At 48.4% G+C, this 23,132-nt stretch overlaps 5 protein-coding genes across 5 annotated transcripts; all 5 read left to right on the forward strand.

The window, feature by feature from the left end:
• Window positions 1-1,489: 1,489 nt before the first annotated feature.
• On the forward strand, window positions 1,490-5,526 carry ONS95_005877 (uncharacterized protein; the record flags this gene model as incomplete). Its single annotated transcript, XM_058499312.1, has 4 exons — window positions 1,490-1,544; window positions 1,702-3,784; window positions 4,050-4,804; window positions 4,862-5,526. 4 exons carry the CDS (start codon window positions 1,490-1,492, stop codon window positions 5,524-5,526), a joined length of 3,558 nt encoding a protein of 1,185 aa, XP_058350356.1.
• A 5,098-nt stretch (window positions 5,527-10,624) lies between these two features.
• On the forward strand, window positions 10,625-11,182 carry ONS95_005878 (uncharacterized protein; the record flags this gene model as incomplete). The annotated part of the gene is made up of 1 exon (XM_058499313.1): window positions 10,625-11,182. The coding sequence occupies one exon, from the start codon at window positions 10,625-10,627 to the stop codon at window positions 11,180-11,182; it is 558 nt and encodes a 185-aa protein (XP_058350357.1).
• Window positions 11,183-12,449: 1,267 nt separating this feature from the next.
• On the forward strand, window positions 12,450-15,146 carry ONS95_005879 (uncharacterized protein). Its single transcript, XM_058499314.1, has 3 exons — window positions 12,450-12,756; window positions 13,662-14,064; window positions 14,114-15,146. Exons 2-3 carry the CDS (start codon window positions 13,950-13,952, stop codon window positions 14,854-14,856), a joined length of 858 nt encoding a protein of 285 aa, XP_058350358.1. The 5' UTR covers window positions 12,450-12,756; window positions 13,662-13,949; the 3' UTR covers window positions 14,857-15,146.
• Window positions 15,147-17,483: 2,337 nt separating this feature from the next.
• Window positions 17,484-18,539, forward strand: ONS95_005880 (uncharacterized protein). Its single transcript, XM_058499315.1, has one exon. The coding sequence runs from the start codon at window positions 17,740-17,742 to the stop codon at window positions 18,436-18,438; it is 699 nt and encodes a 232-aa protein (XP_058350359.1). The 5' UTR covers window positions 17,484-17,739; the 3' UTR covers window positions 18,439-18,539.
• A 510-nt stretch (window positions 18,540-19,049) lies between these two features.
• On the forward strand, window positions 19,050-21,252 carry ONS95_005881 (uncharacterized protein). The gene has a single exon (XM_058499316.1). The coding sequence runs from the start codon at window positions 19,137-19,139 to the stop codon at window positions 20,835-20,837; it is 1,701 nt and encodes a 566-aa protein (XP_058350360.1). The 5' UTR covers window positions 19,050-19,136; the 3' UTR covers window positions 20,838-21,252.
• Window positions 21,253-23,132: the final 1,880 nt, after the last annotated feature.

The raw sequence follows: 23,132 nt of genomic DNA on the forward strand, positions 1-23,132 counted from the left end.
ATTCATCCTTTCTAAATTTACCAGCATGAAATGATATTCAAATATTGAAGTCAAAGGCCGGCCAGACGGAGCGCGAAGCTGGGTTTATCGAGGAAGGAAAGGATATATCTCGGGACATCCGACTTCGGATTGCTTACACAGCAAGCCCGGCACACCCACAGGCACGCCTCCGGGCTCCGAGGTCTCGCTGATCATGAGATGGAAGGGTCCTTTTTCATGAGCAATAGCCGGAAGGAATACAGCTTTCGGTCTCATGGCCTACTGAAAGTCTGATTTGTAGGTAAGTTCAGTTTTGAGAGGCTGGTAGACCAAGAGGGGAGGGGAGGAATGGTATATCGAGGAATTTGAGGCAGAGGTTGGGTTATTAAGTGTGTAGATCTTGCCCCCTTACCTATCAAATCACCTGTTGCTCAAGCAAGCAGTCGGGTGTGGACGGAATGTTAAACATGCTATTCAACTCTTTACACTTTCTCAGTCATGGGCCTTTTGTGCCGTGTCCAGTATTTACGATCATTCAGCACACTCAGCGATGTGCATGTCCCGTCACTCACTACTGTACTACTCGCTCGACTCGTCTGTACTGTGGCATGGGTTGGGTTGGCAGGTTTCGGCACAGACTGACGGCTCTTGGGCTTGGTCTGTTTCTGTTTCAATTTTCCTGGAGGCTGGAGCGGGGGTGTGGGGAAGAGGCTCATCTGTGTTGACATTCATACGGTGGCAATAGTGTCAGAATTATGTAGAATTCGAAAGATGTCAAAGAGGAGATTATTAATGCCTTCAAGCTCGTAGGATACACAATCTTTTCTGTTCTTCAGCAAAACACTGGTAGGAACAGTAGCCGAGCCATCCCGCTGGGACTGACCCGGTCCTCAGTCCTCACTGTGCGATGACGGAAATCCCCGCCCCTTCCGGCCCCACGCTGGCATGAATACACCCAATCACCACCCTCTATTACTGCCATTCCCCTCTTTCGGTCTCTCTCGCTCGACCAGCGCCCGCATTGCCCGCCCGCTCGAACCACCGAATATCAATTCCCCAGGCCAGGCCATGAACTCTACTACCGGAATTGGCAGACCCAAGACAAGAAAGCTTGCTGGCTACAACCACAGACTCGTCAATCTTCGAGCACTTCTCACGAAAGAAACATCTTTGATCAGCACAACGCAGACGCAGCATTACCAACGTGGCGCAGGGCTCAGTATGAATCAATAGTAAGGTAGCTGCCGCTGAACTGCTGGCCTGCTTATCTCAGCTGAGTGTCGCCATCCAGAAGGACGACCACGATAGGACGGATAGGAGAGCACTGGAAAGGATAGGATAGGGCAGGATAGGATATCAGGGCCAAGTCACCGACATCCAGCGAGTGTTCAGCCGCAGCCGGAGCCTTTGATAATCCCGGCCTTCCACAATTCTTTCTTCCCAAGGCCCAAGGGACAAGGCAGAGGGACGACAGCAAGCACATTTCCTGTACAATCACAATCGGCACATCATGGAGAGTGTACACGGCGTCGATGTGAGCTGGATGAGCAAGCACAGTCCAAAAGGTAGGTGGGCAGAAAGAAGAACAAAAGGCAGACTTCCGTCTCGCATGATGGCATGGAATAGCATCGTTGGCAGCAACGCAGTGCAACCCATTCCAAGATCTGCCAGCACAGGAACAGAGGCAAGACAAAAGACTGATCAATTCCTTCTACTATCTAGATACCCGTCCACACGTAGCCCGCAGCAGCACCTCCCCGCCCGAAAAGGCAAAGATCATACACAATGGGAATGGAACAAGCAACGGCCACACTCCTTCTGCAGAACAACCGACCGCTCCGAAAGCCATACCCAGCAGGCCAAAGTTCTCGCGGACTGCCTCGACGGAAAAGACGACCACTTTGAATGGCAGCCTCCCGAAATCCGTGTCGCCCTCCCCGAGTTCGCGGCGGAATTCATGGCTCTCGAGTATATCGTCTAAATTCTCCTCGTCGCCCAGCCCACATCCTCATGTCGTGCAGTCTACAGCCTCACCGCAAGCCAGTAATGGAACGGATGAGCCGCCTGTACCTACTGGGCCCAGCGCGCCGAAGAATGCGATCCTGCCTCATGCGGTCAAGCCTGCTGGTGATGTGCCGTATACTCCCGCGCCGCCGAAGTCTACACAGCCGAACTTTCTACAGAGTGCTTTGAGGAGGTTATCGAGTTCTGGAGGACAATTGCCACCGCCTGGGAAAGGACTTAATCATGGGATATGCGAGCGGAAGGTGTTGAATGTGGATAAGAATCGGGAGAGGTGTCATATTGCGGAATTGGATCAGTCGAAACTTCGCAGAGTGGCATTCTGCGTGGATGTTGAGATTGCGTCCGGGCCGAGGTATCTGGATGAGAAAGTGCCAGATGAAAAGCCGAAAGAGGAAAAGAAGGAGAAGAAACGGATAGTTGAGAAGGGCGAGGCTGAGGCGCTGAAGAATCCGAATATGGTGAAAGAGGAAAAGGAGACGGATGGCGTGGTCACTGCCGAAGGTGAAGATACCGGAGAAGTTCTTCCCGCGAATGGGAAAGATGGGTTGGAAACGACAACCACGGAAGTGGAAGCCCCATCAGGAGAGAATACTAAGAAGAAGGAGAAGAAGAAGAGGAGTGAAGAAGAGCGGAAAGCGAGGAAAGAGAAGAAGCGGAAACTGGCTGAGGCGAACGGAACTGTGCCGGTTGAAGTGGTCAGGAATGCCAGTGATAGTTCTGGCCCTGGATCCCCAACAAGTACAGGGACGCCTAGGACGCAGGCTTCACCTACGACAGACCCCGTACGGATATACCGAAGGTGTTGTCAGTTACGGGAAACGCCTATATTGAAGAGGATAACGGAACAACTGGCGAATCCAACTGGACGACAGGTGTCACCTGGTGTGGTCTCAAAGCTGGATTTGACAGGCTATTGGCTTCAGCTTCCTGATCTCATAACTTTGGGAGATTATCTTGCAGTTGTCCCCGTCAAAGAGGTCATAATGGAAAACTGCGGACTTACAGATGAAGGGGTTCGAGTTGTCCTGGCCGGTTTGCTGGCAGCGAAATATCCGGACTGGGAAAGGAAAAAGCAGAAAAAGGGCAAATGGGGAGAAGTTCCCCAAGGAGGCTTCGTGGAGAGGATAGTGTTCAAAAACAACTCAAAGATAGGGAGAGATGGTTGGCGATACATATCAACGTTCATCACCATGTGTCGGTCTCTGAAATCGATGGACTTGTCGAAAGTTCCCTTTCCTCAACCGACCCCGGCACCTGCAACACCTCCAGCTCATGCAACTCAATTCCAACTCACGAAAACAACAAGTTCTACGACATCCAATCCCGACATCTCTTCCATCCTCGGAAAGGCTATTGGTGAAAGATTAGCTGGAAGAGAATTTGAGCTTATCAACCTTGCTGAGTGTGGGATGAGTATGGTGCAACTCGGTGACATCATTGATGGAGTCATCAAGTCTGGTTTACGACGTCTCGGCATCGCCGGAAATCACATCTCGCCAGAAGGTATCCAGCACGTTGCTCGCTATGTCCGAGAAGGGAAATGTGAAGGTTTGGATCTTGGTGGAAACGACCTGAAGGATCAACTTGGAGTAATAGCCAGTGCTTTGAACGATAATAACGCGCTTTACGCCTTGAGCTTAGCCGACTGCAATCTTACCCCGGATTCGCTTTGGAGCCTGTTCCCGGCACTGGCGAAGCTGAATAATTTCCGTTTTATTGACCTTTCTCAGAACCATGGTCTGTTTGAGTCGGAGCCTAGTGCACTTTCGTTACTCCGAAGGTACGTGATATCTTTCTTGTGCAGTCAGCGATTGGGCGACCTAGACGCGGCCGATTCACATCCCAAACTGGGATTGTTGGTGCGGCTGATTTTGCGGCTCAAGCCGCCTCGGCTGACAGGTCTCTGTTGGAACATCAGCCCTATGACCTCAGCCCTATGCCCCTATGATCACATCTAATCAGCGATTCGTGGATGAATGCTTCCAATAGCTGTGATGTATCTGCATGTTTTGTGATATGGAATAGTCACGCTAACAATGTCTTAGATATCTACCTAGAATCCCAACACTCAAGCGGATACATCTTACAGATGTGTCAATGACCCCCGAACAGGCCATCGCTCTTGCAGAGATCCTACCGGAAAGCCCGAACCTGGCTCATGTGAACATTATGGAAAATCCTGGTTTGGCGGCATTAGCCAATGCGAAGGAGGAAGCCAACCAAGAAGAGGCATGCGCTCTGTATGCCTCGCTAATGGCCGCTGTCCGTGTCTCACAGACAATCATCTGCATTGATATTGAGGTACCATCAGCGGATTCGAGTGAAGTCGTCAAGGCATTGGCTAAACAGGTTGTTGCTTATTGCTTGTGGAATATGGAGAAGGGCACAGTAGCTGAAATTGGCGAAGCAGCTGCAGCACTATCGGAACCTCATGGCGGTGAGAAGGAAGTTGCAGTTCCAGACGTGTTATTACATCTCGTTGGTCATGTCGAAGGAATGCATAACCATGACGATGACGAACCGGCGCCAGATGATGACTATGTCATTGGTGGCACAGGAGTGGTAAAGGCACTGGGTATTTGTTTACGAAATAGAGGCAACGACTCTAGACGAGCATCTGCAGATCCCTTCTGCGATTTGACAGAAGGCGGTAGTGGTTCGGTGACTCCGAGAACCCCTGTCAAAGGTGGCAAGGCCAAGGATATGTCGAAGAACTTACTTGGAAGTGCACGCAAGATACGAGCACGGTTACAACCTGCCTTGGTGAAAGAGTCGCGGTCGGTGGATCAGAACGCGTATCGTAAGTGCCATACTTTCCCGCCAATCGTAAGATGAACAGGACTAACAATATCCACAGGACGTCTACAATTCCTAGACCAAACTCTAGAAGGAATGATCAAACGATTCGAAGACGAATACCCCGAAACCCGCCTCCCATCCACCATCACCTCACCGCCCCTCCCCAACAACGACCAGCTCCCACCCGACCAAGCCAGCCCCAACGACCTCGAATTATCTCTCTCCCGCAACGACACCAACACCTCCGACCCCACCCCCTTCGACGAGCAAGCCCCAGGCTCAGAAGACGACGACGCCGCCCCCGGCGGCGAAATCCGCCCCATGCTCTCCCGGCACAACTCTGACGTGTCTCTCGCTTCGCGCGCCCTCTCCCAGGAAGAAGGCCGCATGCACCGCTTCGGGCAGCAGTTCCGGCGCGAGATCCTCAAGCCCGAACAAGAGGACCAGCTGCACGGCACTACTGGCCTCGAAGACCAGCCTAGACATCTGCAGCTTTTACGAGCCATGGTGGAGGGTCTAGGCGGCGAGGAGATGAGGGATCAGATTAATAACCAGGGGGCGGATGCGGTGCTCGAGCAGCTGAGCGATGAGGCGAGTGTGCTTAGGCAGAGGCTTATGGAGCAGGATCCCGAAGCGTGGGAGAATTTTAGGGAGAGTCAGGAGGCTGCGGCGAGGAATCAGAGGTTGGCGGGGTTGGAGAGGAATGTTAGTGCGATTGAGTAGCCGAGCTGGGGGAGAGGGAGAGGGGAGAGGGGAGAGGGGGGAGGCGGGAGATATGATGTTTGGTGGGATGGGAGGTGTTTTTTGGGTTTTGTATTGATGTGTTGTGATGTGAAATGCACTTAGCGAGACCAGGTCCAGGTCCAGGTCCATTCTTTTCTAACTTTGTTTTTTTTACATACTTGATACTCGAATGAATGGTCGTTTGAAATTCTCATCTTTACACTTTTCATGATTTGTTTGAAGAGTAAGAGTGGATGGGATTGGACTCATTGGATTACATTGGGATATATACAGTATATTATATTATATTATATTATTCGATATTATAGCAGATATGGAGGGCCAGGGTAGTGTGATGATATTTTTCTGTTCATTTATATGAATAGGATAGGAAGAATTCTTTTTTTTTCCCTTCCTTTTCCTTTTCCTCCTCCACTTCCTCGGCTGCTACTGCTATTGCTGCTTGTTAAGCAGGTGATCCATGTCAATACATGATATGATAAGGAGGGAATGGGAGAGACGCTGACTTGATTGATGCCTTATGGTGTGTAGGTATGTGTATGTGTATGTGTATGTGTATAGATATAGATATAGAATACGGAACTCCGATATATCGTTGGGTGGTGGGGGGGGGGGGGTCATGTGTATATTATGTTCGTGTGACTGTACTGCATCAATCCTACCTATCAAAGGCTACATGTAGACCCAAATTTAAACTCGAAGCTGGACGGGACTACGTACTACGCTGGGGAGGTGAAATTCGAGGGAAGAAGGGAACGAGTAATAAATGTGGAGGGCAAGGAGGGAATTGAACATGGACACAGTCAGTTAGAATTTGGGATTTACGAAATGACACTGCGACTAAGCAATCGCTCGATAGAGCGAGCGAGGCACCAGAGAGCTTCACTCCCGACTTTCCACTCTCGACGGAAAGGCAGGCAGGCCACTTACCTGCCCGCCATCAATGACAACATAAATCGAAAATGCAATCACGAGAAATTCGCTTCTCGTACAAAGAAGTCCATTCACGCACGAGGTGAGAAGCTCGTCCCATCCATAGTCATACCGGCAGAAATTGGGTGAAAATGTTCCTCGCAGTAATGTAAAGTGCGGCGTGAGACGGTGACAATGTGATAAGATGTGTGATGGGAGGTGAGGTGATCCTCGGGAAAGGTTAATGCACGATTTGAGGGGGGTGGTTGGTTGGTTCGTTTATATGATTTGATTTGATTTGATCTGATGAGAGCATTTAAGTTTTGAGTTCACTACTGTAAGGTAGGTTCTTTCAGTTTGCCTCAAAACGGAAGTGCTGATTTGCTTGCTTACTTGCTAGATTGTCGAAGTCCGGTAGTTGCATTGAATGAGAATCGTTGTAAGTGGTGACGACTCTTATAATTAACTAAATCAATAATGCAGCCATATACGTAGCTATCCGTCGTGTGGTATACGGACTTGAGAGGTGAGGGGTGAGGTCAGGCTGGGGGGGGGGGGGGCGATGTCTACCTACCTTACCTACCCCTGTCAGCCAGTCAGACTCAGACCAAAAAATAGACTCCTTCCATAATCCTTCTAGAAGGATTGATGGAGTCAGCTTGAATCCTTCCTCCTTCCTCACCTGGCCTCACCTGGGCTTGCTTTACCATGCCTCGCTGTTCATTTATCCGATCGGATTCGCTTGTTTGATGAGATGAGATGAGATGAGATGAGATGAGATGGGGATTTGAGGACTAGGATGGAGATTGTTCTTGAATGGGATGTGTCGTATTCTCGTCCAGTGTGCTCGCGGGTACTCTGACCTGGTGGGGTGGATTTGGAGGTGTGAGGCGCCGGTGCATAGGTAATATTCGCTCTGGGGTGTTGATGGGCGAGTATCAGAAGATGGCAGAGAGCAGATCGGCATTGAAAAAGTAGGGAGTAAAGGGGATAAACGAGACCGAAATCGGAGAAGAAATACAAATACAAATACAGATACATGTACAGCTGATGCAAGACCATATACTCGTACCTTGCGCCTATTAACGTCGAATCTTTATTCCTAACTACTATGAGGGTGGAGTTGGCCACCAACAAATACACTGCAGCTCAAATGCAGAGGACTTGGTATTTGATTAATATCCACGCACACACACACACAATTATACACGAACCCCTCAAGCCTCACGACAGAATTAGGAAGTCTTTTCCTGTCCTTTTCTTTCCTTTCCCACATCCCGATGATGATGAATTCTGAGTGCTGAGATATAGCCTCACGAAGCGAATATGCGCTTGTGTTCCGGGGTTGTGTGTGGACGGAGACGGACTTGCATGGCATCTTTACAGTACATGTGCATGTGCATGTACAGGTGCATCTATCTGTAAGGTAATATAGAATAGTGTAAAGCTGCATTTGGTTACAGGTTGCTTGCTTGTTTGTTTGCCTCTTGGTTATGGGATGGGAAAGGAAAGTCGTGTAGGAACACCAGATCTCTCTCTTACTCTCCTTTTCCGAACCAGGATACCCTTATTACCTACGTCTATTATTATCTCTTGTTTCCACCTCGAAATAGAGAGTAAAATAAATAAACACAACGCGGGATTTAAACAACAAAGGGAAATCATAAATGAGGCCCGAGCAAAATCAAATCAATCAATTGTCCTGTAATCCATCAAAACAGCCGCAGGTTGATCATAACTACGCATAACATAAACCAAGTAATTCCCTGTCCCTTTTTCCCAGGCCTTGGACTTGGACTTGGACTTGGACTTGGACTTGGAACTGAACAGGCGAGCTGAACCCCCCCTGTCCCCCCTCCGTAAATCCGCGCATGTCCCACCGGGCGGCGCTCCACTCGCAACCCTGTCTAGAGGCGCTAGTTGGCCCGAGCTCTCCAACGTCAGCTGAAAATCGGGGGACTTGTCTGCTTCCGGAGGATTTGATTTGGGGCTTTTTGGGGGGGTTGGAATTTTGGGGTTGGGATCTTGAGTCGTAGGTATGAGGGAGGAAGGCGAGAGAGTTGGAGCTGGGAGTGAGTAGAGGAGAGGAGAGGAGAGGAGAGGGGAGAGGGGGAAATATCTATAGAGTGGCGTGATATTGATGATACAGTAGTGATGGGTAAGATTAGGTACTTTTGTGTATTTCACTTGTACTGGACATTTGGGATGGTAAGCCGATGACTTGAAGTAACTTTCCTTCCGTGTGATGTGACAATTGTAGACGAGGGGTATGGTAATTGTGATGCCATGCCGGTTCGACGTACATGCGTGCGAAACTCGCTGCGTTGCCTTCAGCCATGCCATGCCTCGCGCGGCAATTTGATTGACCCTGCTGACGTCGTGTACGTACGGGAATACTGTTCTCGACTGCTTGATGAACTGACTGAGTTTCCCTCTTCGGACCATGTTCCTTGACCTTGAAGATGAGCATGAGCATGAATATCAGCAAGCGCTGCATCTTTCTTTCCATTGGTTTGTTTACGGCGGCACAGGGCCTGAGTAGAGTGAGAAAGTCAGGAGTCAAGAGTCGAGGTCAAAAAAGAGGCCGGCTGTCACTTGTTGCTCTCACCCCTCATCGCATCGCTAACGAATCTGTAGCCGCCTCGTATGTACATACCATGCTCGGCCGGGCGATACCCTCTTGTGGGTAGTAGGTACCGTATTACCTACCCCTCCTTTTGCAGGTATTATTGATCTGATTGACAGTTCCCACATAACTCTATTTCCAGGAGGCGGTAAGTAGCGAGGCGTCTGTCAGGCCGTCTTGCGGTGTACAGCCTAGTTCGATGAATCCCTTTGTCCCTTGATTTTATCTCCGTGTGGAGAGGCGTGGAGCTAGATCTGATTATTCATTCATTGCGATCCGAACTAAGATCTACCTGGTCTCCTGGTGAGACTTTGAAGAACGAGGTGAGCTGTACCCTTCATTCGGACATACTGAATCGAGGTCTCCGAGGGGGGAGAAGCGCTCGTCGTACAGGCGGGGCGGGAGATCGACGTGAGCTGATGAGAGGGAGATGAGTTGCTAGCCTGGTGTTTGTGTTGGTTTGAGGACAGCCCTACAGACTGATCACACTACACCACTTTCCTTTCAAGGTTCCCAGGCCGTGACCACTTTGTTGGTTGAGCTGACTGGTTCCATTGAAAGTTGAGAGAGGACTGCCGTGTAGCGGGACAGAGATTTAAGCTGGGATGCCAGCTTGTATTTTTTACCTCAAAGGGGGCGGCAGGAAAGGCTCTCATGTGCCGATTTGTCTCAGGTTATGTCGTGCCAAGTACTGCTATTTTTCTCCATACTCGAGATCCATACTGGGCTGAAGAAAGCCAGCTAACGAGGAGGTTTAATCGACGATCTTTTTGCTTCGGAGCTTGAATTTACGCCTTGCAGGGTTCTGTTTGCCCCCTAGTCTTCGCTAGTTGGCCTGTCACAAGCGAGGCGTCTCCACAGGATTGGCGGGTCCGACTCTCATGAGCTGGGTGAGCGACAAAAAATGTACGTCGAGAATTTGACATGCCATGTCATGCAATGCACTACACATGCCCTGACATGAAAGAATGGTAATTGTGCGCATGGCTTTCCTCATTCAGGTGAGATAAGCGTCTGTTGTTCGCTACTACTGCTTGCCTTCGGCCTGCCAAGCCTTTGCCTCTGGGTTCCATCCAACATCCATGCCATGCGCGTCAGATCACGGCTGACATCCATCCACCATCCATCTGTTGTCTGCCCTACCACGCTAACCACCATACTCGCCATGCCCCCTGCTCGTTCTCGTCTTCTCATCCCAACTCAAATCCCAAACCATGCAAGCCCAAGGCCTGCCCCGGCCTCGTTCCCAGGTTGGAACTTTGGCGGCGTTGGAGGCGCTCGTCAAAGTCGTACTGGGCTTAAGATTAGGATGAGATGAGCGCGGGTGAGGGGCAGAATGCCATGGCCATCTCTACATAAGCACCTCGGAATCCCTCCTCGACCCGATTTAATTCTCATGCTTGGTTACCTGTCTCTCCTCATTACGATACCCGAGTCCTCCTGATCTCTCATCTCACGTACTCCTACCTTCTCGACTTCCTCCATCGGGCCAGCCGTGTATATCTTCCCCGCTTCTCTTCACATACCTATACGGTCGCCATGCCTGTCCTTTCAGAACCATATGCCCATGCGGCCATGGGTGCACCATATATCCTGCTCGCTTTCGCATTGCTCGGTATATGCTCTTTCGTCATGAGAAGAAGACGATCAAGCGCGACCCCAACGCAGGCTCCTATATTCTCAGAAAAGGATGTAGAAATTGCCCAATCCAGAGACGGGACGGACAGCATAGCAGAGAGGGACATCTCATCAGTGGTTGAGCATACGACAGTTCGCATTCAGAGACCTCCCCAGCCGCTGCCATTCACACCACCTATGCCTCTGGTTGCAACACAAGATCTCAATTTCGGCATGGGTGAGAATGCTTCGTACTACGATTCTCCCGTCTCTGATTCTCCCATCATCTCTACATTTGATTCCTTCGAGGCGGGAGGAACGGAATTGCCAAGACGGAGAAGCTACACGAAGACTACTGCGGGGGGAGTGGAGGTTCAGGGAGAGGTATTGATGGCCGAGGGATGGAGACGCCATACCCGGGTATTTGGAGGAGGAGTCTGCATCGCGTGTGAGGAGTCCGAGAGACGGATGACCGCCTGACTAGCACGGAAGAAGGAGGAGGAGGAACGGGAGGGGTTGGACAAGAGGGTTTGAGATGGATTGAGCGCGAGAAGAGAATCGTCCTGATTCTAACCACGTGTGACATCTCCTGCTGCGCTGGCAGTAGAAATGGCCATTCAATTTTGAGGAGGGAGTAAGCAGGTAATGCATACGATCTGAAACATTGCTTGGTATGTGGTATTCCGATACGAAGGGTCAGATATCGACAATGAAGGAGCGAGGTGGTGTAAGCACACGTCACGTGCTGTGGATGGAAGGGCCGAACAAGCAAAAGTGGCTGAGACTTGCGACATGTGGTTTGGGAGGACGGCGCTGAAAATGAGACTGGGGATCTTGTGGCGGGTGCGGGGTGGGACAATGGCGTATTTGTGCATTTATTTCTGGGACACGGCGCATAGATGGATTTTGGATTATTGGGTGTTGATATTGGGTACATATTCTTGGAATGGAGTGGGGTGGCTGAGGAGCGAAAATCAGATATTGCATAATGAATAGAGACTTGAATGACCAAAACTGTTTGGTTTTCAATATGATCTTGAAGTATGACGAAGAGCATCTTGAGCAAAAGGTAGCACAACATCACGAGGCTGAAACCAGGGCGGAAATTGGCCCCATGTAACACAGTCTTCTGTGGTAAGCTTCGTCTATCCCGCATACCCAAGTCAATGGGATTGTTTACCTAGAACAGTCTACCAGACTCTCCAACCCCCTAAACCTCGGCTCGACCCATAGACAATTGACAGCTGAAAAGCTCCCCGAAACAAAAACCCGAGAACCAATATCTCATGGAATAACGGCATTAATCAAACTATTGATTATGAACTTGTTATGAACTTAGCATATAGATTATAGATATAAATATACTCGGACACTGCACTTGACGCATCTAGATCGAATTGTGCGGACGACGCTGTCAGGGTTGCGCCACACAAGTCCAGGCCCGGCCGAGGAACGCCCAAGCCTTAAATAGCCTCAACGAGGCTGAGGATAGGACGGAAGCATGTTCCTCCGAAGGATAGCAAAGTTGGAGATGAGAGATTGAGAGGGGTATCATGATGCGGGAGTGTGAACTTGCTTTTGAGGGCATTGTGAGGTTGTTGGTTTTGGGGATGCTTTGGGAAGGTAGGTAGCTTGGTCAACTGGACTGGCTGGCGCTACTGTGCTAAGCGAGTGAGCTTGCTCATGTGACTTTGGCCGCACCACTACGATGGAGCGGGTACGTCGGGTTCATGTCACTACGGGTTTACTCATATATGCATTGAATCGTTTTCATGGTTACAAAATCGAAGTTCTACGAAGTGCTTCCCATGATGCTGCTTAGTGTCACGTTTTGCTTGCTTCGGATCGTTTCCGATGATGGCTCGACGACTTGAAACACTCAACACCACCATCACGATAAACATGAAGCTCCAGTCTGTCCGCGCACAACCCAAGCTGCTCACGACTGGACGGCCGAGCCTCCGAATTGGACTTGGGAGAAGCAAAAACCCGATCCGAGAAAGATCGAATGAGTTTCTGTGCCTCTCCGGTGCCAAATGCAAAGGCATGTTTGGGTAAGTCCTTCATTGCATACTTCCATCCATCTAAGCCTTAAATGCGCTTTTCGCTGCTGTCACCGTATCGAACGAGTCAATCGAAAAGCATCGCCTTCAATCTCCAAATGTGGCTCCAAACAACCCAATTCCTGGCCGTGGCTGTGTTGAGAGTGGTGTTGCATCTTCATGACGCTAAGACGTTACAAACGTCCCGATGCGAAGGGTTAGAGTTTTACTAGACTCTGATACAAGCTTCTGCTCCACGACTTTCTTTTTAGTCTTCAACCGAGCCTCAATTGGGTGAGGTCGCGACAAATGCCTCCAGTTCAAGAATGTCGGAGGACATCATTGGTGTACACAGAGTCCGAGCCCTTTCGACGTGAAGAACGAAACGTTTGAAGATCTACATGATCCCTGACCACTTCTTCAGATCCAAGACGGAAATCTGGAGTCAGGCCCTACGGGCATGTTTGTTTTTCACTCGCTTCGTCTACCAGAAACGTCCACCAGAAACAGGATGCACTCCAATCGAATCTATTCATGTGGGACGAGCTGTCAAATTCTGGCCAAGACTCAAACGTGCAGAGCCTCAGCTTCCAAGCCCTTGGAAATCAGCCACCATAATGGATAGTCTATGATCCCCCACGATCTTCATTAGTGGATGATCCATGCAGGCACATACAAAAGAGAGTTTCGATTGGACACTCTTGTTCGCAGCCGGTTCTTCCTTCAGATCTGTCGTCACTGGGCCCCGTTTCCACTGCTTATCATGACCCAATCATACAGCTCGGATCTCTTGTCGGATCTTCAAGCATACACGGCGTCTCGATAGGAAGATGCGCTTGTCCAAGAACGAGTCGGACATTGACAAATCCGCCGTAAGACAGTTTCTAAACAAGTCAGAGATCTAACTCCTCTGTCAGAAGCCTTACTCTCCGAGCCAAGCTGTACCAAGCTGTACCAAGCATCGGCATCCGGTCTTTCTCGTTTAAGCTTTTGCCTAGATACGTGTCTTGGCATTCATGTATAAGTACTTCTCAGTAGCCCTCTCAACCTTTTTCTCTTCTCATCCTCAGCAGCTTCAGCATCTTCTTCTTTCTTACTTCAAGCCTTCTTTCAGTCCAGCCAGGTGCCGGTCGCAGTTTTTCCAACTTCAACTATCTTTCATTTAATATCTTTGCTTTCGATCTTCTACTTCACATACAGTCAAGATGCAATACTCATCAGCAATCCTCCTTGTGGCCTTCGCCGCCACCAATGTCTTCGCTCATGGTGTCGTTGACTCTATCGTCGGTGCCAACAAAGTAACCATGCCAGGTCTCTCAGGTACGTCAACGTTCATCTCCATCATCTGAGCGTACCTAACATTACCTAGTCGCCGATGGAACCCCTCGTGATTGTGCTTCTCCAGCCTGTGGCTCTGAGGCCGACACTTCCATTATCCGCGACAGAGAGATTGGTACCGCCAAGGCCTCAGCTCTCGGCCGAACTCAAGGAGGCGGACCAGTCGATGCCGCCAAGATGATCTCACTCTTCATGGGTGGTGATGCAAACTCCACAGATGCCGTCGAAGCTCGTGAGCTCCACACTGCCAACGTTCTCCGCCGCTCTCTCGGTGAGCGTGCTGCCAACGGCGGTACCAAGACCCCCAAGGGCACCACGGAGACAGGCGTCAAGGCCGCAGCCGGTGCAGGAGCCTCATCTGGTCTCCCAACCACCTCCGACGATGGCACAGTCACCATGACCTTCCACCAAGTCAACCAAGATGGCGCCGGCCCATTGACCGCCGCGATCGACCCCTCCTCCGGCGGAACCGACCCAGCTGCCTTCCAAAATGCAGAGGTCACCCAGAACGTCCCAGGTATCGGCATCGGGGGTCTCTCCGCTGCTCAGACCATGGACTTCCCCGTCGCTATCGCCATGCCAGCTGGCATGACTTGCTCCGGCTCTGTCGGAGGCGCCAGCAACGTCTGCATTGCTAGGCTCAAGAATGCTGCTCTTGCGGGCCCATTTGGTGGCTCCATCGCCTTCACACAGTCTGCTGCTGCCAAGAAGCGTGCCATCGAGTATAATCTCAGCAAGCGCCGCTTCGCACGCTCGCTCGCCAACCAGCAGTAAACTTGCTGCTCGGGATGAGAATGATGATGACGGTTTAATGATTGATGGGGGTGATTGTATATAATGGATGTTGGTAGTGCTTTTTCTCTTATGTCTCAAGTAAAGTACATATTTAGCAGGGTCGTTTGTGGGAAGTTGTCTAGGTGGTTGGGATGATCTGAATCTGAGATTCTGACATTCTTTTGGTGATGAGGAAAAATTTATATAGACGAATTCACTGAATACACTCCTTAAAACAATAGATGCTTGCTAATAATCTCGCTCCCTATGAATCTATCTCTATCCTCTTGTCTTCCACCTTTGCCATTCTCCCATCGAAGACACAAACCAGCCCTTAGCCTATCAGCCCAACCTCAACGATTCAAACCCACTAAACTTCCTCCATCCACCAACAGAAAACAGAGACGGCAAACCACCCAGCCACCCGGCCGCCCAGGAACGTCAATATCCCTTGTTTTCGTGCATGGCAAAGCTTATTCGTCACCCGCGTTTCAAAACACCGTCGAAACACCAAACCAGTCACCTACCCGCCTCACCTCATCTCAATGATTCAACTTTAACCTTATCAGAACTTCGGGGCTCGGGAAGATAAAGCTCATTGATGCGTTCGGCGGTGTTTGTCTCCGGACCGGCTTGGAATTGGAGAATTGGTTTTGGTTTTGAGTTGTTGCGATGTTGCGATGTTGCGAAGTTGCGTTTTCGGTATTTATTTCTATTGGTTGATGAATAGGGAAGTTGGTGTGGGAGGTGTAACTTGGTTGATTGCAGAGATGTTTGATGGATCGTTTGGAGTTGTTGTGTGTGGTGATTGGTGAATCGACAATGGGATAATTAGTCCCGGTAGCTGAGTGCAACACTTTCCTTCCAGGCAAGACGATAGTTCAATCCGAACAGAAACACCCCATGTATAGATGGGTAGAGCGAAACTCATGGAATTGATTCACTGCCAAACTTTAGCTTCGAAGACTGCATCATGTTCACCCGTCTTCTGCACCAGAAATAGATTCTTGGTATACACGTGAGAATCTTGGTTTTGTCAACAAGCGCTTGGAGATGACAGCAAAGTCGCGAACGACAGTACAGAATGAATTTTCGGAGAGAGCATACACCTTTGGATCAGACGTAAGAACTCATCTCCGATTTTTTAATTCAGGAATTCGACACGCCGAACTAAAGCGTGTCCAGGCCAGTTCCTGAAATCGAGTGGATATCATTGTATCCCTTGGACAGGTTTGATTCCAAACACTATGAATAGTTGAATTTTTTTCCCACCAATCTTGGAGGTGACTGCACGTCTGATACGCTCACCTACGAAATGCTTACTAGAGCTGCTTTCATTCACTAGGCTAAGTCTCAGTGCATACCAAACTCACCTCAGACTCTGACCAGTTGCAGGCACACGTGCAGCTAAATGACTGAACTTGATTTCTGAACTCTGATGCCAGTATATAACGTCTAATAATGAGGTATTATGGAAACATGGCATCGATAAATCCAATATCACAAATGACTCAGCGGAGTCGAGAGGTGTGGATGAAAGCCTACCTAGGTACCTACGAGTAAGTCCGCCAACGTAGGGGCTCGAGCCATAAGGAAATCAAATTTTCACGATTGGCAGCGTCAATAATTAGGATATGGAAGATCAAGTGTCTGCAAGCCACCAGTCGACGATTGCGAGTACGAAAAACAAATGGCAGTGATCGACAGCAAAACACAGGATGGTAGCAATTGAAAAGGCCGGATTGCGCATGCAACAAACGATAGAGATATGTTATCGAGGACTAAACGTATAAGAGGGGATGATGTTCAGGCCGACGCTATTCAGGAAATTTCAAAAACTACCATGCCACAGTCGACAATATGGACTATGGTTTCGGCGTACAAGTACGATCTTGCGAAATTAGACTCGATGACTTGTTCTTCACTGTCGAAGGGAGTTCATACAGCATACCAAAGCGCCCCTTCAAATCACCACAGCTATTATCAATGATAGAGAACTGCTATCGGAACAACTCATCAAAGACACTCATCGAGTCCTGATCACAGGAATCCACAGATCTGATACCCAGTTGGGAACTGGCACAGCAGTGACAACGCTATGGCAGAGATACGGCGGGATTTATCGAAATGTCGGAGTCATGGCTGGTCCAGCATGATTCATCGTACCGAAACGCATATTCAAGACAATATGAGAGCTCATCGAGAAATACAATTCCAATATGGAAGCAGCAAAGGACGGTGGAGGGATTGGACCTTTCCATTTGGCTGCTAGGGGTTCCAATTTGTCCTGATACATTCTTCCTTGTGGGTAACGGCAGGATGTATTGTCTGGTAATAAATGCGTTACTTTCAAAGCATACGGGAGTAGTGATGATGGTGGGCAGAATTATCGAAAAAGTAGAGTAAGATAATCCCGAATCGTGAGGACGTTCCGGAGGAATCTTCGGATAATCAGCAATCTGAGTTCACTGCATTTTTGTTGAATAAGGCATTCGTCAGATTGAAGGAATGAAGTTCTCCCAAATAGAGGGTTGCCAATGGACGCCAGCGGGCTGGGCCAGACTCCAACTTAAGCTGTTAGTCTAGCGCCAGGAACGACACACTTGTCTGCAACCTATTGAGGATTTGCAATTTTCGAAGCCAATGAAGCATTAAACCCGAGACGCGACCCCGCACACGACGGCAGCAACCATTGCGATGGCTTGGTCCATACTGTGTTCTGGATAGCCTCAAAGCTTGTGCTGGTATCTGCTAGAGGAACAGAGAAACTAATGTAGCTAACAGTAGATCAGGACCTCATGTTTCCATAAAATAGACCGGTTCTCCCACACTGTTCCTCAAGTCTCACTCTCATCTCGATCTCGATATTTCCAAAACCTCATCATGAGATCCTCACTCATCCTATCTGCCACTGCCGGCGCCCCAAGTATTGCCGCACAAAACAATGCCTCAACTGCCAACGGCTGCAATGATGGCTTCTTCCCCGGAACCGACACCGTAATCTACACAACTCCATACACCTATTCTCAAGTAATGTCCATCATCGGCTCCTACCAAAATCTCACTTGGAGCGGATCTCCCGAAGGCTCAGTCACCCTCAACGGCACCGATAACACCGTCGGAACCGCACGCACATACGACATAGCAGGCGCCCACGTCGTCGAGACCATCACGGTTTATTCTAAACCTCCTAACGGACCCTACGAAGAAATCCACACTCTTGATCTCGTCACTCTGCCTTCCGCCAATGTGAGCTTCTACGGAGACTACGACGGCACGACTGTAACGCCGACTTGTGATGGCAAAGCGAGTATTATTAATTTCACGATCAATTTCTGTGCTACGAATACGACTGTTGCGGCGGCGGCGCTGCATGAGATTCATCTTACGGATGCGCAGACTGTGGGGAATTTTTTGGGTGGTCAGAATTTCACGACTTGTGAGGCGATTGTGAGTTCTAATTCGACGGCTACGACGACTTCGACGCCTCCTGTTGTTACTGGAAATGCTGCATCGGGTGTATTGGTTTCGGTGTCGTCGCTTGCGTTTGCGGTTGGATTGTTGACTTTGGTTGGGATGTGATGGATTGATGGGGAGCCAATGATAATCGCGTAATTAGCTTTGTAAATAAAGAATCCTTGAAGTTCAAGTATATTATTATAAACTTTGCAGTTCGTTGTATATAGATAATGGATCTCGTGGAGCAATATACAGTGTAAGTAAGATCTTACATCAATTTCCCAATGGCGGGGTAAGTGCGGGGTAATGAAACCCACAGCCGTGGTAAATTTCAGGCGGTTGGTCACTGAAGATAGCCATGATGATGCTAGCTTTCGGCGTTTTAGGCGTCCAAAACGCTGAAGCTACAGGGTGCAGCAAGCTGAAGATGCACTGCTGACAACATTCCATTTTTGCTAAAGCCGTCTCGCTTGTTCTTCTGGACCTACCCACGTATATCACTTCATAAACTTCTCTTATTGGAGTATGAAAATAGGGAAGCAATGGGCGTGTAGTAAGTGCATCGCTCTCGCGGGCTCTATTTGTGTCCGAAAAATCCAGCCTTCCAGCGAATAATATCCAGGGCCAGAAAGTGGCTTGCAAGTCCCTCTGGCTGCCTATGAGAGACGCTCGCTTAGGAAGCTGCATGATTGCCTCATCACAATGCACTTCAGCTCATCTCGACGACATGGAAACACCTCTCAAGGACAGGAGCATACCATCGAAGACCTACAAAGTCACAACCACTCCTTACCGTTCCCGATATATGCTTATAAGTGTGTATGAATGCTCATCTGAAATTCTGTCCTCATCCCCAAACCAGCATGCGGCTCCTCAACACCACAACTCTTCTCCTTGAAGAATTCATCGGCGACAACATCCCCGGCTACGCAATCCTCTCTCATCGCTGGGAGAATGAAGAAGTCACATTCCAAGACTTACGCGAAGGTCGTGGTCCAAACATGCCAGGCTACTCCAAGATCACAGGTTGCTGTCGGCAGGCGAGGCTAGATGGTTGGAAATATGCCTGGGTGGATTCATGCTGCATCGATAAAACGAGTAGTGCAGAACTATCAGAAGCGATCAACTCGATGTTTAAGTGGTACAAGGACTCGCAGGTCTGCTATGTTTATCTGTCTGATGTGAAGTGCCGATCGGGCTTTGGGAGAAGTCAGTGGTTCACTCGAGGCTGGACATTGCAAGAATTGCTGGCTCCGGAGTTTTTGATATTTTTCGACAAGAATTGGAAGGATATCGACACGAAGCTGCGATTACTGGGAGAACTTAGTTCCATCACTGGAATCTCAACCCAATATTTGGCTGATCCTGAAGGAGCATCGGTTGCACAGATCATGTCCTGGGCTTCTGCGAGGCACACTACTCGTATCGAAGACCAGGCGTATTGCCTGATGGGTCTTTTTGGTATCCACATGCGACCTCTCTACGGCGAAGGAAATAAAGCCTTCCTTAGGCTTCAGCTTGAGATACTTCGCACATCTGATGATGAAACGATCTTTGCCTGGAGGTCAGAGATAGAAGGAGAGAAGACTGGTGGCCTGTTGGCAAAATCCGCGGCAAGTTTCAAACAATCTTCGAACATTATCAGGTGTAAAAGAATTTCCCGCGACGGGCCATCGTATGGGATGACGAATAAAGGCCTTCGAATACAGGGTCCCTTTCTCCCTACAAGTGAGAAATACCAGGTAGGGCATTCGAGGATATATCTCATGCCCGTCAATTGTACGAGAGTTGGAAGCACTTCTCAGCTGCTTGTGTTGTATGTTGTAGACTTGGGTGACCACTCCATAAGGATTACAGACCGAGACTTGCTGTACTTGTGTGAAGATGAATGGCGGCCACCCAATCTTCGCAATGAAGAAGCGTACTTTCGACAAAGATCGGAGGAGTATGATCACAAGGTTATTTATATCACGGTGAACTTGATATCTCAACCGGAATATCGTATTAAAGGTATGGCCACGATTGTCCATGGCGAAAGGTCCTGGCGTACATACAAAGATCCTATAAGCACAATCAGCTTTAAGTCCAATTGCTACGGGAGCGTGGCTGTAGCATTTAGAGGAGAATTTGTTGCTAGTTTTGTTCTTGTGTTAGTCTTCACTCATCAATCACCATTGGTTGAGATGATTTGTCCTGAGGATGGTTTGCCGGCAGTAGGGAGAGAATGGGAATACTCCGAGCACGAGCGAAGTTTGGATCGGGTATCTCGACTTTTGAGTTCGGGAGCTTCGGTGTCGTACCAGATGAGAAGACGTCGAGGAGTGCAGCAGTCACTATTTCACAGAACCAAGGAGTATGTGATCGACGTGTCTATTGATCCGCAAGGGTCACTACCTTGGCCACAACCACGACTACCCTGGGCAAATACTCCTTTAGAAATACGCGGCAGTTCGGTAGATTTGGACATCCAGAGCATATTGAAAGGTGTAGATCCGTGGAAAGGTAGAAGATTTTCTATGTAGCTGAACTACCCGCGATGATTTGAAGATGGAATAAATTCAATATCTTTTTATACCCTTGGAAGGTGTCGATATACTTTCCACACTTCCTCGTCACTAGAAAACCCTTGCTCCACTTGCACGACTTCCGAAGAACTCTTTTCCCACCATTCACTTCGTTTCCTACAGACCTTGACCCACGATTCCAAACGACAAGTCTTGCCGCATTCAAGCATAAATATCGCTCCCCTCCCCCTCTCACATCAAACAAGCAGCCACGGCACAAAACGTCTATTTCCATTCATAAATCGCACACAGATTTGATATTACGTGCCATTTCATGTTCTCAGGCTGTTTTTATCCTCTACCATCCCCAGTCAGAAGATCAAATGAAGTTGACAGTGTACTTAAGATTATTGGCAGCGACTGTCCACTTGATAGCAGCCCTACGGGGGTTTTTTTTACAGACACTGACTGCACTTCTTACAGATACTATCTGTAAATAGGCATTTTAGACCGATTTTCTGTCTGTATTTTAGTTAATTATCTGCATTTTTGTCAGCTAGAAACTCTAATTCTAATCAATTTTAAAGATTTAGACTGAAAATACAGATATTACCTGTAATCTAAGGAAAACACAGCTATTATCTGTATTTTAAGAGTTTCCTGACTAATAAAGTTTAATGTCCCCTCTCCTATTTCCCCTCCCCCTTTCCTTTCCTTCCCTTTTCCTGCTCTCTCCCTCCCTCCCTCCCTCCCTCCCTCCTCTAAGGTCTCCCTCCAAAGGTAGGTCTCCCACCCTCCCTCCCAAGGTAGGTCTCCCACCCTCCCTCCTAAGGTAGGTGGTCTCCCTTCCGAGTGTTCTAGAGGTAGGTAGTAAAAGGTCTGTGTTTAACTTTATATTAAAACATAAAAAGTCTGTGATATACACTAAATTGTCTGTGCTTTTTAATACGTCTATTATAGATATTATCTGCACTTTTTAGATATACTTGTAGTAGATATTATCTGAATTTTATCTGTATTTTACTACTACTAGGAACATAGACAAAATATAAACACTTTACAGATGTTATCTGCATGAAAACCCCTGTAGGGCAGTAGCAATTGTAGTTTCGTGGCACCCTACAAGGGTTTCTATACAGATAATAACTGTAATTTATCTGCATTTTCTCTGTATTAGTATATTACAGATAAAATTCAGATAAAGCCTGCTATAATATATAATAAAAAGAAAACACATACAAATTAGTGTGTATTAAAGGTAGGTAGAAGAGTTTAAGTAGCTTAGAACTTTTATGTTTTAGTATAAAGTTAAACATAGACCTCTTACTACTTATCTCTGGAACACTCGGAGACGGGAGAGGGTAGACCTACCTGGAAAGGGAAAGAGGGAGACCTACCTTAGAGGAAGACCTTACCTTAGAGGGAGACTTTGAAGGGAGGGAGAGGGAGGGAGAGAGAGGGAGGGGGAGAGAGGGGGGAACAGAGTAGGAAATAGGGAAAAAGTTAACTTTTTTAGTCAGAAAATATTAAGAAATACAGATAGTAGTTGTATTTACTTTAAATTACAGGTAATATCTATACTGCTATTCTAAATATCTAACAATCAATTAAAATTAAAGTTTCTAGCTAAAAAGAATACAAATAATTAACTAAAATACAGAAATAAAAAACACATCTAAAAGGCCTATTTACAAATAGTATATGTAGGAAGTACAGTTAGTATCTGTAAAAACCCCCTGTAGGGCCATTTCATCTCATACAAACTCCCTAATATCTCTATTGAAATATATAAAATATAAAATTCTCCCTCCCTGCGTGATCACTCCTTCAAGCTTCAGCCCTCAAACTTGCAACCCCATTCAAACTCCCCTTAGCCTTACCCTCCCCCTCAATCTATTCTACCACAGATAGGTAATAAAGATACATAAATTTCATTCCATTCCTTCAAGCCCACCCCTCCTCCCTCCTCCCTCCTCCCCCCTCTCCCCCCACTCCCCATCCCACCCCACGCCGGCGCTCCTCTCCACCTGCATCCACCCACCCATCCATCCATCCATTCATCTACCCACCCCTTCATCCACTAACAAGAGTCAAATTCAACTTCCGACTCCAGCAAACCGAACCTCCATTCGTTCGTTCGTTCGTTCGTTCATTCGTTCGTTCGTTCGTTGGTTCGTTCGTTCGTTCATTCAGTCACAACCAAACACCATACCACACCATACCATACCATACCATACCATACCCAGCCCAACCCATGCCCATACCCGAATACGTACCTCCGTACGTTCTTGAGACTTGAGTCTTGACATAGGC

Source organism: Cadophora gregata, assembly GCF_030347475.1.
Source record: "Cadophora gregata isolate MNR1 chromosome Unknown scaffold_17, whole genome shotgun sequence".
Lineage (NCBI taxonomy): Eukaryota > Fungi > Ascomycota > Leotiomycetes > Helotiales > Ploettnerulaceae > Cadophora > Cadophora gregata.

Coding starts and splice junctions, on each gene's coding strand:
- ONS95_005879 (XM_058499314.1), top strand. CDS start 13,950: ATGCAATACTCATCAGCAATCCTCCTTGTGGCCTTCGCCGCCACCAAT. Junction 14,065..14,113: donor AACCATGCCAGGTCTCTCAG/GTACGTCAACGT, acceptor AACATTACCTAG/TCGCCGATGGAACCCCTCGT.
- ONS95_005880 (XM_058499315.1), top strand. CDS start 17,740: ATGAGATCCTCACTCATCCTATCTGCCACTGCCGGCGCCCCAAGTATT.
- ONS95_005881 (XM_058499316.1), top strand. CDS start 19,137: ATGAATGCTCATCTGAAATTCTGTCCTCATCCCCAAACCAGCATGCGG.